At 46.8% G+C, this 20,265-nt stretch overlaps 1 protein-coding gene across 1 annotated transcript in view; it reads left to right on the top strand.

Annotated features, from left to right (window-relative positions):
• Window positions 1-1,062: 1,062 nt before the first annotated feature.
• INPP5D (inositol polyphosphate-5-phosphatase D) overlaps window positions 1,063-20,265 on the top strand; it is a 52,830-nt gene continuing 33,627 nt past the window's right edge. The window contains exons 1-3 of the mRNA XM_027661942.1: window positions 1,063-1,136; window positions 2,684-2,915; window positions 7,720-7,783. Coding sequence (XP_027517743.1) covers window positions 2,782-2,915; window positions 7,720-7,783 — 198 coding nt within the window. The 5' untranslated portion in view covers window positions 1,063-1,136; window positions 2,684-2,781. The remainder of the gene's footprint in view (window positions 1,137-2,683; window positions 2,916-7,719; window positions 7,784-20,265) is intronic.

Consider the following 20,265-nt stretch of genomic DNA (forward strand, 5'->3'; position numbering starts at 1 on the left):
GGACACCTGGAGGCTGCAGGTACCAAGAGAGTAATGAGATCTCATGACCTTCACAGATAACCTGTAATTTGCCAAGCCCTTCCCAAGCAGCAGGTCAGTAACATGCTGGGCTGGCGTAGCAGGGTGGCTCAGGTAGCCAGTACTTTGTGGGTATTACTCATGTGCTCTTCAGATGTAGGCCAGAGCCTAAATGCACCTTTGTGGCCAATAACCTGTCAGTGATGCCTAATGAGGTACTGGTATATTTAGACCTCAGCAAAGCTACCTGCTGTCCTATAGATTTAACCTCCTCGTCAGGTACTATGGAATACTTTTGTTTCATGACATGGAAATGCATATTTAAGAAGTTTTTATCTGGTCATGCCTGGCAGCTCCCATGATGATGCAGAGTGGACAGTCTGGCTATACGTGGGGGGTTGTGTGACCAGTGTACATCTTGAATGGTGCCACAGACAGTATTTATTTACTGGTTCTGGACAGGCTGGTGAGTTGACAGCCAGCTGGTACAATACTGCTACATCTGTAGCAAAACCAGTTTATTGCAGTGTCTGAGAGATAGGGTATTATTTCAAGCTAACGAGCCATTAGGGACCACAGAGCTGTTTATGTTAGGGGATTTGGATTCACCTTTTGAGCAGCTGGAGCTGTATTCTGCTTTCTTTTACTACTAAGAAATACTCACAGAAACCAGCCTGCACATCCAATTGCCACAATCATCACATGTATTTGGATCCCTTTGCCTTGTTTATGTCTCAAAGGAGTTGTGTGTGGCTGGACAAGGGATTTGAAGGAAATAGCAGCTAAAAACTGAAGTTGGTGGAGGAGTGGATAGGAATTAAGTATACACCTAAGTAGTCTGTCTAACAGCTAATTAGATGTCTACTCAGGAGTTGTACCTGCTACCTTGTTTAGCTTGCAGAAGATCAGGAGAAGCTTTCCAAACACAGTTTCATTCCAGCAAAACTCCTGGGGTGATCAGCAGCTCTGTCCACTCTGCATCCAGATATGTGTCCATTGCATGGAGAGCACTGTGAGGCCAAGCTGTGGTTTAACATTCAGAGCTGTTCTGCCTCCTGCTGCAACTGTGCTCCAGAGAAGCTACTGGAGGTGCCAGAAATCCCAGGCAGTTGGTGCAGGTGAGGTTAGCAGTGGTCTGTGGGCAGGCAGGGAGGAGGAGCTGCACGGTTCCTTTGCCATGTGCAGACACTCCTCCTGGTGAACAGGGTTTGTAACCCCTCTGTAGCTTACAGCCACTGCCCATGCACAGCCACTTCATGGCAATCAGCATCTGACTGCATTTAGGCTCCTGAATCCATGGCAGTTTGTCTCCTGGAGCCCTGTGTGGATCTGGGCTAAGCTGAAGGTCGGGTCCAGCTGAGCTAATTTTGGTCTGCAGACAGTGCTTGCTCAGCGTGGTCAGGAAGCCCTGCACGGTGCAGTTCTGCTCGTTTAGCAGGGCGCTGTTCTGGTCACACAGCTCTGAGCTGCTGGTGCCCACAGCCTCATCTCAGAGGCAGAGGTTAAGCTGGACACTGCAGGGCAGGTGCCTGGAGAACTGAAAGCACCAGGAAGGCCTGCAGGAATGAATGCTGGGTTGTGCTGGTTCACTCTCTCTCCATACCCACAAATTCTAGCCTCTCCCTATGCAGTGACAGTCTGTTCTCTCCTGCCTTGCTGTCCATGCTGTCCATGATCCAGGTACTGTGGTTCTAGTACTTCTCCTGGTTCTGTGAAGCAAGGGTTGCATAGGGTTAGCAGGATCTATGTCTTACCTGGGAACTTGCAAGTCAGAGTCTGAGCTCAGCTGCTGCTTTTAGGTATAGCTCAAATGTGGATGTGCAGAAATGCTGCCTTCCAAGGCAGAGTGATTGGAGGAACAGACAAAGCAACCAATTTTCCCTCACAGGCAGTGCCCCTGTAGCAATGTCCTGGCTTGCTGCAAACGTGTCCCCTGTGCTGTGCCTTGGAGATGCAGCACTGAGCAGCCACTCAGCACAGCTGAGGGACAGATGTACACACCAAGAAAAGGGAAGTGAAAACTCCAGTTCTTCCCTCTCTGACGCAGGTTGCCAGACACAGCTTTGCTCCATCCCACCTTTGGGGACTTAGAGTAGGAAAGATCTTTGAATTCATCTCACAGTAGCTGACAGGGAGCTTTGGTCACAAATCCCCAGTGCAGATCAGCCTCTCAGTCTGCTGTGCATGGAAACGTGCAGTCATAATTTTATTCTGTTCAGTTCTTTGAAGTCCCCTCCTCACATCTAACTACCTATGAGGACTAGTCAAGGCAGGAATGGGGCAGTCAGTGCTGGGTATCCTAATGCACACTGTGTTTCTGACCAGGGATTTATTTATTGCCCTTGGAGCCCTGTAACGGGTAGGACAGACAGACGGAAAAAGATGAAAACTCACAGGGTCTGACAAGAGATCGTAAATGGAACAGCAGGCCACCAAAGCCTGGGGGACTGAATCTGTGAGGGAGCAGAAGAGATGCCCAGCTGGGACTTTCTGACATGAAGGGGGCGGGAAAGGCAGGGAGCATGGGCTTGCAACTCACTTCAGCTGCGGCATGAAGAGGAGAGCGGGGGCTGCAGGAACATGTCACGCTCACTCTCTGAGCTGTTTGAGTTGAGGAAGTTGTCCGTGGCTGAGTTTCCTTTCCCTCTCTGTACTATTGAAACAGGAAGCTGGTGAGCTGAAGCTGGCTGATCGTTACACACAGACACACAGGCAGCTCTGGCAGCTCCTGGACTGGAATTCGGGTTTCCTCCAGCTCCAGCGATGGATCAGTGCTGGTACCACGGCAACATCACTCGCTCCAGGGCTGAAGACCTGCTCTCCAAAGTAGGCAAGGATGGCAGCTTCCTTGTGCGGGCCAGCGAGTCCATTGCCTCGGCGTACGCGCTCTGCGTGCTGTAAGTACGGCGTCTGCCCGCGCCCCTGCACCCGCTGACCCTGCTCGGGCAGGGGCACCCCTGCACCCCCCAGATGGGCAAACAGCCTCTGTGCCCACGGGGAACATGCAGCCCACGCCAGAGCACCTGACTGGGCCATGGAGCAAGGAAGGGTTGGGATCAGGGCCAGGCTGGACGAACCCATATCACTTACTGCTGTACCGCTCACGCTGCCCTTGCGCCTGATTCAAAAGGAGAGAATAATCAAAGGCACTGCAGCTGTGCTCTGAGAGAAAATAGCATCTTGAACTTTTGGCCCCTCTTAACAACTTGGGTCAGGTATTTACCTCGAACAACTCCAGTACTGAGCTTGTACCCTCCCAGGCACTTTTCTTGCCTTCAGTGTGTGTTTGACCCACCTGCTTGTACCATGTCCCATTCAACAAAAGCTGAAATAGTTCCTGAAGCTGTGCATGGTACACCTGGCACAGCAGTGATTCTGCTTGCATCATTAATGTGGCTCATGGGGTAAATGTTTCATGTGGGAAACAGGGAGAGAAATGCTGGTAGCCCTGACCCCCCCCATTCTGGGAGACCAGAGAGCAAGGCCTCCTGCCTTGGGTTTATGAAGGGCAGGTGTTATTCCTGGAGGCAGGAGAGCAGGAGCCAGAGGAGACTAAAGTCAGTAGGTAAAATCTGAGGTATTTGACTTTGCATTACAGAGAGATAAGACAGTTGCTCCCTGCTTAGATCAAGAGAACCCCCTTGGGACCCTGTTCTGCCCGTCAGATCCTCTTTGCTGCCACTGCGCAGCAGATCAATAAAACTCATTGCATCCTTACCCCACATTAAATTACACGGGTTTCTCCTTTTCCTTCTGAAAGTATATTTCTTGTAGTGGTGAACGTGGTGCTGCTGTTTATAACTCTGGTCTAACTGCTTGCCTCTGAGGTTAAACTTCTGGTGACAGCACCGTCTGCAGCAGAGGATTCATGTGCAGAGGAGCCTGGGGCTGGATAACTGCCCTGTGAGCGCAGGTGTTGGACTGCCTCAGTGGTGGCTGGGTCATGGGGGTGTTCACAAGGTGCAGAAAGCCTTTGTACCTGCCTGTTCAGGTGCTTGTAACAACACAGAGAAGAGTTTTGTCTTTCTGGAGGGAGAGAGAAAGAAGGCCAGCTGCAGATGAATAGGCAGGACAAGCAGGAGGCAGGAGAGACAATTATCATTACTGGCCAAGGGCCCAAGCTGCCAGTCAGGGAACACTTTACTAGAACAGACTGTTGCTTCCATTGAGCAATTTTAGTATGGCCCCATTGATATGACAACATTTAGTTGTACACAAAATGTTTTTACCGAGCAGCAGTGGGGATTACAGTAAGGGAAGGTGCTGCAAAAATGCTTAACATGCATTTGCATAAATTTTTCCATTGTAGATGTTTATGCAGCCGATTTTGAAAGCCTTTTGTGACTTGAGAGACATGGGATCAGGAAATAGAAACAATATAATGACCAGGATTTTCTGAACCGTGAGCCAAAGGTTATTTTCTGAAATCCATTCTGAGGTGGTGATTAAAGAACTGGGGAGCACACAGCCTCGCCAGGCAAGAGCAGCTGGATCTGAAGTGTGAAGTGATGGCAGAAATTTCACGCAAACTGCTGTCAAACAACCTAACAAGCCTTCAGCTTATGCTGGTTTGTAGTTAGTTTGTGGAGAGAAAGAGTTAAACGTGGCGAATAAGTCCCTCTGAATGTCTTCTCCACAAAATGGGCAGCTTTGCTGAAGCTGAAAACTTCCTCAGGATTATATCAATTTCAGCTGTGTTAATGACTGGGAGGTGTTTGAGGTTTGGGCTTTTCAGTTACTTCTGTTTAAAAAACAGAGAGGCTGGAGACAAAGAACGAGGGGACTTGAAAGCTGACAGCAAAATTGTTTCCACAAAAATAGAATTATTTTGAAAGGGAGAAAGTGTCAACTGTATATAGATAAGGAAAACAAAAACCATGAAATTTCCTCTGAAAAAGAAATGTCATATTCTACAAAGCTCTTATATTTATTGGGCAGATCAACTGAAAACCAGCAAAACACTTATTATTAGAATGTCATAGAATGAAATAGTGATTTTATTGAAGAGCTACTTGAGGAAAAAAGGATTTGTATAAATATAGACAAGTAAGGGATATGTATTTGCAGGGCCTTTTAAGAGTGCCTCCCCTCTTTTTCTGAAACTTAGAGCAGCAGCTTCTAACTTGGGGAGTGAAAGGCTGGGGAACACTCCTCCCCTGCACTGCTGGCCCATGGTCACACTGCCCCATAAAAGGCAAGAAGCAAAGCCCTTTTCCTCCTCCTTTCTCTGTGCCTGCACCATGAGATCTGCCAGTTTACTGACAAGAAATGGGCTCTTTTACTCACCTGAAGGGGAATGCCTGGATCCTGAAATCTGAAAGAGCCTGCTTAATGTTCCCTGCAGCTGAACTGGTACCATTCCTCCAGGGGATCTTCTGTTGGTGGTTCATCCATGGATAACTGCAGGATTAACAACTCTTTAGAAATGACCCTCAAGGGCTAGCTGCAGCTTTGGGACCCCTCTCAGGGCCTGTGAGATGCCATGTCCAGCTCCCCTGCCTCTCTCACGGTGCACTTAGCACCATGTCTGGCATGGCAGCCCTGTGTAGGATCTCCAGCACTCCCAATGTGCAGGTCATCACCTGCACCTAAAAACACACAGCAGGAGAGGAAAGAGCAAATACCAGCCTTGTCCCCTTTCCTCCTCTGCTTGGTTGAGAGGACAGAGAGACGAAAAAGTACTTGGAGACCTGTTTAAACTGGGGCTGATGTTTTATTTACCTTCCACATGGACAGCCTGAACAATGGTTAAGCAATTCTGAACTCAACCCAGTTTTTAGGGAGGACCTGGAATGTGGCGGTAATTGGGACCACACAACTTGACAGTCAGGATGCCAAGGAGAGAAAGCCTGAGGGGAAAAATGAAGTAAGAGTTCCAGTCTTCTTCATCCACATGTAGTAAATTAGAAGACTGCTAAAAAGGATTCCTGCTTTTGATCCCAGGAAGTGCTCGTCTCTGCACCTGTCTCACCCAACTGCCCTTCCTTCCTTGTTCTTCCACTGATCTCACCTGTCCTCAGCCCAAAGCACTTTACAAGGTGAGGTCTGTGTGATGAGGCACTTTCTGTGGAGGCAACACGAGGGTCCTGCTGTGATGCAGGAGCCACTGAGCTGGTTCATTTATCAGTTTCATAATCTCCACACACACAAATTGTCTCTCATGAGCTGCATGAGCAGTTCTGCTTAGCCCTGTTTGCATATCAGCAGGAGGAAATGGTGTAAGAGAGCTGCACTGACAGATAAAAACAAACCCCATACCCTTTCTTGGGGCATATCCTCATCTGGTGTTGATTGCCCTGGGATTGGTGGCATTAGCAGTGCTGTGGCTGCCCACAGCAGTTGGGGATCGTGTCTGTGACTGCCAGCCCTGTCCCAGATGTGTGAATGAACAGGTGCCTGTGAAATGAGCTCTGGGAGCAGTTTGAATTCTTCCATGTCCTTTGCATTAATGCCATCAAAAGATGCACATTCATGTGTGTGCACGACCAAATTCTCCAGACACCCTGGAAAAGCTCAGCTATGATCTATGAGTAATTTATTTGCATTTCCAATGTCTTTGTGACTCCTTGTACAAAGCTGCCTAAAATCCTGGCAACCTCTTCTCTCTCCTGCATGGAATGATTCTGAAAGGCATATGATGAACAGGCTCACGATACAACTGCAAAAGAGATTAGGATGTTTTATCAATCTGCCTGATCTTCCCAGTGGGGAGGGGGGCTGACCTCAGGCCACATTTTGTGACAATTCCACAGGTAATGCTGTGTTTCTGTTACAGCCGAGGAAGCTCTAAAAGCAGATTCTGTTCTTTCTTTTGAGAGGAAGGTGTTGAAACCAGCACCGTTTGCTGGCTCAAAGAGATATTGTATGCTTTAACAGAGTGCTTTGCAGGTGACTTAAAAGATTGTTGTTCACTTGGGAGAAAAGTAAAAATATATCTTTTTAGTCAATACTTCTTGGATGAGATCTACAAAGCTCAACAGCTGCTGAGGAAGGTCAAATTTGCCACCTTACAACACTGCTCAGGCTTCACTTGGGCTCTTGTGCATTGATGTGACCCTTCACTGGGAAAAAGACTCTTCCATCCCCCCTTAAATAAGAATCTAATAGAATTTAGCTGGGACAAAATGTTTCTCATGGCTGATCTACAGATGCACATGTACAGTGTGCACCCACACCAGGATGGCAAGATGGGTTTTCACTTAGGCTGTTTAAGACTTGTGGATGAAAATGTGCCTAGCAATCAGCTCTTGTACTGAGATTTAGCTGAAATCTATTATTTGTTTTTTCCAATACAAGTCAATGCACATACCAGCCCTTCAGTTTACTTATTCACTTCTGATTTTGGCCCTGTGTCTTTTGGCTTTCTGCTTTTCCATTCCTTCCTGAGCTGCCCTCTCTACTGACAGCTAAAGCCATTTGGTATTTTCTCTTTCCAGCCAGAATGAGAGTTGAATAACTCACTGAGCTGATGCTGATACCACTTTCTGCAGTGACATCTGCAAATGTGTCAGTGACCAAGAACACTTCAAGTTTGTGTTAGTTCACAGACTCCAGGGAAAGCAAGAGAAATGTTTAAACCTCTTGTGCATGAAGCCATCTGTATGTCTCAGAATGTCCCAAAGCCTGTTCTCACGGGGAGGGTACCATGCTGAGATTCCCTTCTGGGCACAGTGTAACCACATCACCTGTGATCTGTTCCAGATTCCGGAATTGTGTCTATACCTACCGAATTCTGCCTGGTAAAGAAAACAAGCTCGTTGTCCAGGTAAGCCCTGCTGTGTACTATGTCGGCCCACAAAGATGGCCCTGACATCTGCTGGGTTTTAAAGCAATTCTAACACCAAGAGAAAAAGGATACAAGGAGTTAAACTAATGCCCTGGCCAGCACAGTGCTGGTCTCCAGTCCACTGCTGGGCAGATTTTAGTCTTCGGTCTGGTCCTGCCATGGCCATCAGCACATGTCACTTAACACACATCCCTGACAGGTTTTATACAACTGAGAAGCACAGCCCATGGAATACTTTTTCCTCTGAAGCCAACTTCCTATCAGTACACTGTGGATCTTTTCAATCCAAAATTGCAGCACAGTTTACCTACACCCAGAGAACGTAAATTGAGTTCTGGTCTCAGGATCCAGAAAGTACTAGATTGAGGGCAGGACTTTCAGACCTTCTGTTTATTCCTATTCTGCTTTAGGATCCTAAATGAGCCACTTCCCCTTCCTGTGCCACCTCTCAGCTCTGGTTTTCTTAATATAGAGCATGAAACCTGGGGTGGGGAGAGAGGCATGGTCTCTCCCAGCCCCAGGAATTGGGCATGGGTTTATTAGGCAGCAGTGGGGCTGCAGCTGACTCCATCCTCTTGGCACAGCCTGTGCTGCATGGGCATTCCCTGCAAAATTAAAAGGAAATACCCAGGCTACCAGTCTGCCCTGCTATTCAGAGTCAGTCTACAATCATTCCTTCCCATTTCAGATTACAACCAGCTTCCCACACTAGAAATCAGATTTCTTCTGACTCCACGTGTGGCTCACATGCCTCACATGCACCATGTCACTCGTGTATTTTCTGATGTGCTTTGGTGTCACCAGTTTCTCTTTGAGATCTGCAGTAAGAGGCAGCATATCTGAAACTGTTGTCATCAGGTTAGTGAGAACAGCAGAGTGCTGGCAGCTTTCTTTCAGCTGTAAGTTGTTGATGGGAATTGTGGATTGTGTGTCCTGGGTGCACACATCCAGCTTGGCTTCTGCAAGAGCCACTTTTTGGGAGCTCGAGCTGTTCTTAGGAGCCCCACTCAGATGCAGCTCTGTACAAACACAGCTGTATTGCCACCCAGGCCAATTCCAGGCTCTCAGCCCTGTGCTCCAGAGGACTCTGTGCCCAGGGCCAGCCACCATATCCCACTTGGCCTCGACAGCTGGATTCCCCAGAGTCATTGAGATTCCTCTGCTTCACTTGCACTTCTGTTTCTAAGGAGGAACTGGCAGTGGGACACTGTGCCAGGCTTGACCTGGGTCTGTATGTGTTACTATGGCAGGTCATCCACCTTCCCAGAGCACTGGGCAACACCATGCAGAGGAGCCAGTGCAGGCTGGGAGCAGGGCTGGCACGCAGCTGGAACCAAGAAGCTGCCATTCTGATCTGGCTCCACAGGGTGCAGCAGCCTGTTTGTAGGAATACTCAGTTTTCCCCCATCATCTGATCTAGCCCAGCCTTACCATCATAAATAATGTGTCTTGGTGTGTTGTAGTGGTGTGGTGCTGTGATGCTGTGATGGTGCCACCTGTTCAGAAGATGATCCATTGTTTATCATTGCTCCAGTACCCACAGCAGCTGCAGGGATCAGGGTCTCATTGTGCCAGAGAGCTCACAAATGAAACTCCCCTGGGCAGGGAGAGTGCTGGGGGAGACCTGAGGGTCAGCAATGGGCACAACTACTTATGTCCACACCAGCTCTGTGGCAGGGCTGGGGTGGGAGCCTGGCACTGCTAATGATGTTCTTGCTCTTTGCCCTGGCACCGAGGTGAGGAAGGGACATTGTGGAACCCTAACTCTGAATGGCTTTGGAGTACGAGTCTGACAGCTGCTTTGTCTTTTGGAAACAAGCACAGAAATGATCCTATGTTGTTTATTCCCCTGTGGGAGAGGAAGAAAGGTAGGCCAGAGAGTACCTGCAAAGGCAGCCAGATGGCCCCACACTTTGTCCCTTCGTGCCCTGGGCAAGCCCTGTCCCCTCCTGGTCCCTCAGTGCCCCCCAGTATGTTGTGTGAGCAGTGCTGTCTGCAGCCTGGCCTGCAGCCTCTGCTGGCAGGACACTGGTGCCAGAATGATGGGGGTTTGGAAGCCGAGTGGAGAGCCCTGTGGCCGTGTGTGCTGCCCTGCAGGGAGTGCTGAGGCACAGGCTGGCCTCAGCCCTGCCCCCAGGGAGCTCTGTACAGCCCACAAGGGTGCCAGCTACGCTCCCCAGCTCGTGCTGGGTCTGAGAGTGTTTCTGCCCTGACAAAAGGGCCTGTTTTCATGTATGGCTGTTCCACCTGTCTGCAGGTCAGAGCCCTGCAGCCACAGGAAATCAATATTTCACTCTGCTGTAGCAATGGGCAGTTCTCATGCTGGATCAAGGTTTATGAACATGTAATTTTTAAGATTCTCTTGGGATCTGTGTTGTGATTGTGAGGGATTTCTCTTGTTCCTGTGTCATGGGATGCAGAGGAACTGTGGTGGAATACCTTTGTAAGCTGGGTTGCCAGGAACTGTAGGTTGAATATCAGGAGTAGGCTAAATAAAGTGTGTTGTTAACTCATGTTTTGAAGACAAAACACCTCCTGCTTTGTGCTGCCTTATTCCAGTTCTGTGGGAGAGGCAGAAGAAGGGGGGTGGCTTCTTCTGGCAAGAGAGGGACACAGTGAAAGTGGTAATTGAGGCTCAGAGGAAAAACAGTCTCATGTGGTTGGCTGCTGTTCTTGGTACAGTGTTCCAGCTGGGCCAGGCTTTTTTTGGTTGCTTGTCTGTTGATTTTTGGATAAAACAAAAACTACTTCATGTGTATTACAAGATCAGACTTTTGAAAAGATTACTTCTGTGCAAGGATGTAAAAGCTGTTGAATAGGATGGAGTGTTGACATTTTTAAAAATCCCATTAAAAAAGGAAGGAATCTACTAATCCAATGGAATTAGAACAGGTGTTAAATTAATACAGCAATTGGTAAGTGCTTTTCATTTCTGAGTTTATAAAAATTATATAGGAAAAATTCAATACTCAATCCTGAGATTAGCCTGCATTAGTTATGAGCCCTGATTGTGCAACGTGACCTTTTTTTTTTGCCTGCACAGTGCTCCTTCCTGAAAAAAAGCTGCCTTCCTGCCCAGAGCTGGGATGTTGTCTGTCAGGAACTTGTCATGGTGACAGCAGCTTCAGAAGAGGTCCCATGTCACAGCTACATACATGGCATATGTGACAGGACAGCTCTCCCTCTGCCACTTGTGGAGTTTTTTCACCTTTAAAGCTGCAAGCTGCTTCACTTTTTCATTGAGTCTTGGAGAGGCCATTTCATTTTTCTCCTTTTTAATTCGATCCCGGACCCGCCCCAGTGGAATGATGCTCAGTGTCATTTTTTGCATGGTCACATTATCTGGTCTAAGACTGGTAGCAGAAAGGGACGTGCACATTTTTGCGTTCTGAGATGCACTTTTTCACATTCAGGCTGAGGAAAAAATATTTGCATATGTCCTTCCAGCATTTTGTGACATGGTCTGTGATGTGCCATTGGGATTCTGCACCTGCAGCAACTCTACAGCAGCTAGCATGGTCAGGAATCCCTCTTGCCTGCCATATCTGGAATGCAGCTGGTGTCCTCCCAAAGCCCACTGGGCTGTAGAGGTCACCATCACAGACTGTATTCTTTACATACAAAGGAAATTTGTCCCCTTTCTTTTCTGGAACTGAGTAATTTTCTCCTTCCATTACTTGAGATTTCAAAATATGGGCAAAGAAAGCCATGGCTTGGATGAATCAAACTTGCCTCCTGCTGATGAACATATTTAAGGAAGGAGGGTAGGAGTAATGAAAACCCCTTGAAACACAGGATCTGTAAGAGCCAGTAGAGATCTTTAGGCTGAGAACAATTAGTCACAGATCTCCCTGCTGCCTGCAGACTCTCACTGTAGTGAAGCACTGAGAGCTGAGAATAGGAAGAGAGCAAATAACAGTTCCACAGAGATCCAGGAGCAGGGCACGAGGCTGGAAAGAACTGCCCCTGAGGTGGCTGAGCTGCTGCCTGGGGGTAAGTCACAGCTGGACTACTTCACTTTCTTCTCTGGGAAAACAAATATGATTTTCCCTTGCTCCAAAGGGGAGGCATAATTAATGTGTAGTTATGGAATGTTTGGGGATTAGCTGAGTGTAATCATGTTTGTGCAAAGAGGGGCGAAGCAGCCAAGGAGTCCTTAGGCATCGCAAGATCAAGCTAAACATGAGAGACAAACTAAAGACAGTAACATTGTTATCTAAGCACCTATAGTCAGTTCTTGCCATCCAGATTCACAGAAGATATTACTTTCCTTTGCTGTCACTTAAAGCACCTCGTTTATCCAGCTGGCTGAGGTTTCAATATGACCCTCTTCACTGCCCAATCTGCATTCCTTATGATCTTAGCATCCCCCCGACAAATGGGGAACTTGGCCCAGTCTGAGGATTGGGTTACCAAAAATAATTTTAAATAGCTGTCCCTGGTTGACCTTACACCAGGATGAGAGGATGTGTATCAGTATGCATCCCCCCATTTTAGATGTGCAGTCAAAGCTGTCACGTAGCCAAAGGTGAGTTGTATCTCTCTAGTCAGCAGGAAAGAAACGGGTTTCTGATCTGGGTGGGCTAAACTGTCCTTAGTGGGTCCTGTCTCTGTTGTCTAAAGAGCCCAGAAAACCCCCTTAAACTGCCAAACTTAAAAGGCTGCAGTCAGATAAGAGGATTCCCAGCACAACTGTCTCTTGTTCAGTGTGAGAAGGTACTGAGGTCAAGAGCTGCTGTTGAAAAACTGTGATACTGCCCTTGCCTAATGCTTTACCCTGGATTGCCTCGATATACTGCTATTTTAAAAGGTCACTGTCAAGAGTATAACCTGCCCTGGGAGTGAGAGTGCTTGAAAGAGGTGGTGAGAAGGAGGAAGACACTGGTGTTGGCTGGTCAGTGACTATGGATTGGTACAGGGGGGTGTGGTACCATTGTTAAAACCTGGTGGAGTTTGATCTCTCTTGATTTCTGGTACATCTCAAACAGGAGTTCCCAGCTCGTGTTATCTGCTGGCTGCAGTCAGTCAGTCAGTTTTCAGGGGCAGCTAGATTGCATCTTATTTTCTGCTCTTGGCCAGAACTTATTTTCTGGTCTGTCAGATAATGGTTCATAGGTTGTTTGCAGGATCAAGCACTGGCCTTGTGCCACTGCATGTGCAGGCTGGGGGAGACATCCTGATGGAGAGATGGCACCATGGCACAAACAGGGCTGGCTCCAGAGATGCCCTTGGTAAAAGCTGCTGAGAGAGAGCCAACCTTGTAGTTGTGGGAGCAGCTTTGGCTTTTAATAAAGGTGGAGTCTCCTTAAGAAACTGGGGCACCTGTGGAGCAGCTGTCCATGCCAAAACTGCACTGGGGTGGCCTCACCTTGAGTACTGGGGGAGTTTTAGTCACCACAACATAAAAGACATTAAGCCATTACAGAGCATCTGAAGGAGGCCAGGAGGGTGGTGAAGGGCCTTGAGGGGAGACCATATGAGGAGTGGCTGAGGGCACTTGGTCTGTTCAGCCTGGAGGAGACTGAGGTCAGATCTCATTGGGGTCTGCAACATCCTCCCAAGGGGCACCGGAGGGGCAGGCACCGATCTCTTCATTCTGGTGACCAGTGATAGGAGTTGAGGGAAGGGCTGGAGCTGTGCCAGGGCAGGGTCAGGTTGGATCTCAGGAAAAGGCTCTTCCCCCAGAGGGTGGTTGGGCACTGAACAGGCTCCCCAGGGCAGTGGGCACAGCCCCAAGGCTGCCAGAGCTCAGGGAGTGTTTGGACAATGCTCTGAGGGACAGGGTGGGATTGTTGGGGTGTCTGTGCAGTGCCAGGAATTGGACTGGGTGATCCTGATGGTCCCTTCCAACTCAGCATCTTCTGTAACTCTGTGATTCTATACCTGTGTGCTGTGTCTCCTGTGCTGTGGCAGAGTCTCCCTCAGCCTGAGGAAGGCACAGCTTGCCCTGTGGGCATGACCTGGTGCTTCAGCTCACTCATGTAACATTCCTATTCTGCCCCCCAGAACTTGCATCAGACGTGTTTTTCTACAAGCTCAGGGCTCGGGCGTTGCCTGACCACTGCTGCTTCCTTCTAGCAAGGTGCTCTTCCTTGTCCTTCTTGCCAACCTGTTTGGTTTGTTTGTTCCCATATTAACCTCGGTCTGCTCTCCCATTCATGCCATCAGTTGAGCTCTTGCCTCAAGTCATGTCTCTGCCTTGAGATATGGTGGGCTGCCAAGGATGGAGGCTCCAACCACCCACAGTGCCTTGAGACCTGTTTGCATCTTCTGGCTGCCCCGCAGGAGAGGGCAGAGATGGAGCTTGGCTGGAGCAGAAGCAAGAGCCACTTTGTATTTTTAAGCAAAGTGGAAAATTTAAGAAACCCTTCTTTCAGGTGAAATGTTTCATTTTGATTTCGGGCTTTTCAGAAGTGATCATGGTATTGCCAGGATGTTGAAGAAAAACGTTGTTTCAGATGGAAAAACTGGATCACTCTTTTGAAAAAGTCCAGATAAGCAATTTTGAACTTGTCACCTTCTTTTAAAATTAATAGGGGAAAAGGAAATTGAACAAAGACTATGCCTTGCACAGCACATGCTCCAATCCCCTTCATTTTTTTAATAAACTTTTTTTTTTTGCTTTTAGCAAAACTGTTTGATCGATTCCAGAGTTTTGTGAGCATTACTTTGTTGTGAGAAGGAATTGCTAAAAGCTGCCTTCTTCTCATACTGCACAAGAGACTGTACTACAGTAAGGAAAACATTAGAGTTTTAAAAGTTATTGCCTGTCTTTTTCTTTCCCCTTCAATGTCCCAGGTTTGACAGAAAGCAGCAGTGCGTGCATCTTCCTGCACCCCCTCTGTGGGTGAATGTAGGAAACATTGATTTTGCAGTTGTAGTACCAGACCATCATTTCTGGGAGCAGGAACACTCCTTGCATTTGTGCTGAAATCCACCAGTTAAAAAAATTACTTACATTATACTTACTACCTGTTGCAAAGGGAGGGCCTGGCCCTAGTTACTTGTGGGTTTTGCTGACTTCAGTGAAAATTATAGATGCCTGGCAGCACTGTTTTACATTGAGTGATCATAGAGCTTTTTTTTTAATTTTTCTGGTAATTTTTTGCTGGTCTGATACGGAGCTGTGACAGGAAACAAGTGTGCTATGAGAACAGTTAGAAGGCAGGCCAGCAGCTGTGACTCACGGTGCCAGCTGACACAGGGGTGGGGCACAGTGTACTCTGAGGCTCCCCAGGAGGTGGAGAATCCCTAAACACTGTGTGTGGAGATTTCTGCTGAAACCCTTCCTCCCCAGCATGCTTCTAGAAACACATTTTTGGGGAACACCTTGGTTTGTACTCCCTCTGTGTGTGGGTTGGCTAAATATGCCAGAATGAGCAAAATCCTCTTCCTGGGACGGGCGAGATGTGCGATGAGAGGGCTCTGCTCGCGTCAGCCACCACGGGACTGTCCCTGCTCCAAGCAGGATTTGTCCTGGCCTCTGTTTATGAGTCCTGCAGGGTGGAGCTGGGCCTGGAGGCTCCATCCGGAGTGTGAACCTGCTCTGGATCAGGGCTGCCTATCCTGCCAGCAGCATCTGATAAGAGCTGGGAGTTTAGGTCAGTTCCTGCATTCCTGGTGTCACTGCTGCTGTCACCAACATCAGAGGCCTGGCTGTGGCACAGGCAGCACCGAGTCCATTGTCAGCCCTGCAGAGAGGTGCAGTTTTTGTTGTCTCCCCATTGCCCACACTTCAATCCCAATATGCTGTGCTGCTCTGACTCGTGTGGCCAAGAGAAGGTTTCCTGTAGTAAGGACTTTGTGATTTGCTGTGGATTTTGCTGATCTTTCTGTATCTAATCAAAACCTTTCAACTGGGGAATTGCTCTTGAGCTGGTTTCAGTGGGTGATAAAGCAGAGCTCACTGTTTCAGGTGAGGCTCAGCCATTCACCACTGCAGCCACTTCTGTCCCTGCTGGGTGAAGGGTTTGTACCTGCTCAGACTGATGCCAAACCCTCCTGGTCTCCAGTGGGGATGGGGTGGGCACAGACCTGCCCCAAATGCCCCGTGCAGGTTGCACAGGGGCTGTGAGACATCTCTGTCAGGGCAGGGTAATGATGAGAATGGCACTGATTTCACTGGAGTTAGTTCCTACCCCAGAAAACTCGTGCTGGTGGGACTCCATTGGCATGGAAGGGCTGAGGGATAATCAAGGGGATTACTTTCCTTGAAGAGAAACAAGGGACAACTGGACATCCAGACAATACTTATGGGCAATGCATTGAAACATGGGTAGGGCAGCACATTTCTAGTATGCCCAAATGCATAATTTAATTATACTAAAATTTTAATATTTTTCAGTATAATTTAATGTTGATTTAAATCAGTTTGTAAAGCTCTTTGCATGTAAGACTGAAATTACACATGCATCTCATGTTTCTGCAAACTATCCAAATCTGTTTATACAAGGAAAATGTTTTTTTCTGCTGTTGCATCTGAGGTAGGAATAAACAGAAGGCATTTCACAGGTTTTGGAAAGCTGAAAGAAGCAGCATTTAATAAGAGAACTAGGTATTTCCTGAAACATGCACATTCCTGCTGCTGAATCTCTCAGTATACAAAATTCTTCATACAAACAAAGCATATCCAGCTTTTGTCTAGTTTGAACCCTTCCAGAATGCTTCCAGTTTCCTGAAATATAAAAAAAAAATTGTTCAGAGAAGATGGTTTAAATCAGGCTAAAGTGGTATTATTTTGTTTTTCAAGCTCCAAGAAATGAAATCAGGTATTTGGAAGTTAATGCCATGAACTGAAATCCTTTTTCCTTTTATCTAGATGTCCTTTCAGATAAAATCTCACTCTAAGCAGTGAAATGCCAGTGCATGTCATCAATTCTCTTGCTGCTTGCCCTCCAATAAATGTGCTATCTCACAAAGCCTTCATCACACTCAAACAATTGCAAATTGGGAATAGCCAGCCCTCTGGGGTTGCAAAATCCTTCCAGATTCAGGAGATAAGGATTAGGGCTGTTACACAGTGACCAGTTGACCAATTACTGGTTTAGAGGAGTTACTGTCTCACCTATTATCCTTTGGAAAGGCTTTGGCCACCCACAACCACATCCCCACAACCACATCCCCAGCAGCTCTTTCCCACCCCACCGGATCTTCCAGCTCCCGTTACAGGAGCTCCCACAATCAGGTTTATTGGAGAGGCCAAATGTCCAACCCTGACTGAGAGGAGCCCCTGGGACACACCCACCTCAGGGTCTCCAGGACTACCAAAATGAAAATTTTCCTGAGATTCTAAACCTCTTATGGCAGATGAGAAAATATAATTGAAAACATAGGCAACCAACATTCTCAACAAGAAAATATTCCTATTTTGCAGTAATTTGAGGTATATTAGCTTTAATATCATCAATCACATAGTGTTCAAACCATTTGATTGTCTTAGCCTTTTTGTATTTTATCAAAGACTTCTGATCAGTCTTCATAACTCAATTTAAGGTATTCAGGGACACGACAGATTATTTCTCTTTCCTCTGTGTGGTAATGAAGCACTGTTTTATTGCTTCTGTGCTTTGAGGCATGATGGGTCACGGAGGAAAGTGCTCATTTCCAGGCAAGTCTTGAGTTGTTTTCTCAAAGAAAGAGAAGTTAATATATTGTTGGTGCTGCATGAGGCTTCTTATGCTGATCATTTAAGATAGTAATGAGTCCTGGGAAACACTGATATGAGATTTATTTACAATGAGACTTATGGCAAATATTGCCATCAATACAAAATTGTTTCCACACTTGTTCCCAACAGGGTAATGCCCTTTCTTGTTCAGAGATCTATCTTGATTTGCTGATGAGATGGATCATTGCAGGCTGCATTCCCTCTCCAAGCAGAAGTGGAACTTATCCAGCACAGCACAAGTAATACTTGGGGTCCAGTTAGATTTTGTTCATGTGATCTGCATTCCAGCCTCAGGAAATGAGACCTATACACCCTACACGTGCAGTAACTTATTGCTGATATAAATATAAAATATAAAGATGCAATCACCTTTAAATAACAACATTTTCCATTGAAAGTATTGTCCTGGTTGCACTTCTTTTAGGTAAACGAGGTCTGCTCCACCACTACTCTTCAAATTTACCTTTTGGTGGTTAAAGTTATCACAGCTTTTAAAAGAAATGTGGAATCCTTTGTTTTTTCAGGTTGCTGCATAAATGCAAAGCATGCAGGGCTTGATTTCAAATGAGAAATTGTTTAGGGAAGCGAAACAGACTTCAGCAAAGACAGCTCAGACTCAGTTGTTTCAGTGCCTCTGAGAGAACCAAGTCACAGTGCAGCTTTTGGTTGTTCCCGGGCCTTTGCCCCCCAGTCTGACTTCTTTTGTCTTCAGCTCGTACCTTCTGTCAGAGTTTCCCATCTTGCTTGTCCTCTGAAAGTCTAAACTGGCTGCAGTCTGTTCCATCCCAGGGCTCTGGAGCTCTCCCTCTCCAGTGTTTCAGAATGTAACCCACAGCTCAGCAAACCCCACGGGCAAAGCACGGCCCAGCTCCACGGGGCTGCTCTCTGGTGCCAGCCTGGGAAGCCTGCATTAAAACTTCCAGGTAACTGTATTAAACCTTATTCTCCAAAACTTGACAGGGATGGAGTGACCTATGCTGCCTAAAAGTCTTAGGATAAAGTATTCTCTGTGATGGAACACAGCAGGAGCCATGTGCAGCAGGGACTGGTTGCTCAGGGGCTCCAGGTACCTGTTGTCACTGTACACCACATCCCAGGAGGTGCAAAACCAGAAACCTTGTGTTAAGCTCAGTTTTAGGGGGCAAAGTGTAACAAAACGTGTGACATCCGCTATTTTTATTCCAGGTTCAGGGGAAAACATAAAAGGAGAGGGTTTGAAGGGTGTTTTTTGTCTGGTTTTAGTTTTGTGGTTAGTTTTGTTAAATGATGGTGCTTCTTCAGAGTGGGTTCTGTATCTGTTCAGTCAGCAGGGATGGCTCAGGGCTTCCTTTAACTGAGTAAGGGTTTGCAGTAACTGAATGAAATAAGGGACAGCCCCTTCAAAGAAAGTACAAGCGGTCACCCCAAGTGTCACAAAAATAGAGAACAATTGCTGTAGCAAAAGACTGAGAAATTTTGCAGGCTGAAGACAGGAAATTGTAACACCAAGGTTCTCACCCTTATCTGCACATTTCTTGGAAGTTTTAATTATGCAATCCCAGAAAATTATGCAGTTCTACCTGGTGAATTGTGAATACAGTTGTTTCCCATGAACCTTCTGCCTGCATTGCTCTGCTTCAGTAGCATATCTTCAGTAAGTATGGCCTCTTTAGTCTTACCTTTTCTCTTTTCCACTTGATTGTTTTTTGTAATTTATGCATGATTAGTGCTTGATGACAGTTGGAACTGGGATTCATTTAGGCAAGAAGACAATAAAGAAAGCAGAGAGCTGATTGTGGATCCTCCCATATCTGCTGCACAGGTTAGAGGAGACCCCCAGCAACACAGTGTGAGACTGATGTGAGCTGAGGGATCCTGCCCAGCTGTGCAGGCAGAGCCACTCTGGGCATGTTTTCATCTGTTTCAAGGAAAAGGGAGCTTGGGAATTTGAGAAGCAAATAACCTGCAATATATACACTTAATACATGTACCTGAGAAGCAAATCACCTCCTGAGAGGCAAGTAACCTGCAGTAGTGTCCCAGCTCAGTGCCTGTGAGCAGGGGGCACTGACAAGATCCCACACCTGCACTGAGTGCCTTCAGGAACCATCACTGTGTTACATTTGCTGCCTTGGTTGCCTTGCCAGCTCTTGGGGACCTGTTTTTTTTTTCAGGTTTGTCTTGGTAAGCACTGGAGCTGCATACTTGAGGAAGAAATGAAAATGGAAATTTTCATTTGACCTGAAGTGCTGAAGCTTTTCAGTGGAAAACCAAAAAGCACAAGGCTTATGATATAATTACAGAAGTTGTTAGAAGTAGTGTACTCCAAAACTTTTACTTAAATTCTGCCCACATACTACAGAAGTGTTAAAAAAACTGCATCAGATCCTCAGGGATCTGCAGTCCTTGCTCATTCATCACCAGCTCATCTGACTTGCACCCTGTAGCTAAATTTAATCCCAGTCCTTCATGTTCTGTCATGGACTGTACTGTTGTTTGCTTGTTGTTGGTGTAAATCTTCTTTATTATAACACAGAGAAATACTGAAAGGGTTGGTTGCTCAGCAGGTTTCTTGTGGTGCTACCAGCTGAATCCATATGTGCTGTGTTGGTAATATCTTTTTTGATGGCTGGAGTTTGAATGGTTTATTTAATGTGAAGGACTAACTCAGGTATGGGATGTTGATGCTTTCTACAATTGCTTGGTGTTCTTCCTGGCTTCTGTCTAACTATATTAGTTGGATATTTGGCAATTAAGATACTTTTTATGTGAATCATGGAGTGTAGGAGAAGAGTGGAATGAGGTCTTTATGTAG

This window comes from Corapipo altera, unplaced genomic scaffold, assembly GCF_003945725.1.
Source record: "Corapipo altera isolate COAL_440 unplaced genomic scaffold, ASM394572v1 175, whole genome shotgun sequence".
Classification (NCBI taxonomy): domain Eukaryota; kingdom Metazoa; phylum Chordata; class Aves; order Passeriformes; family Pipridae; genus Corapipo; species Corapipo altera.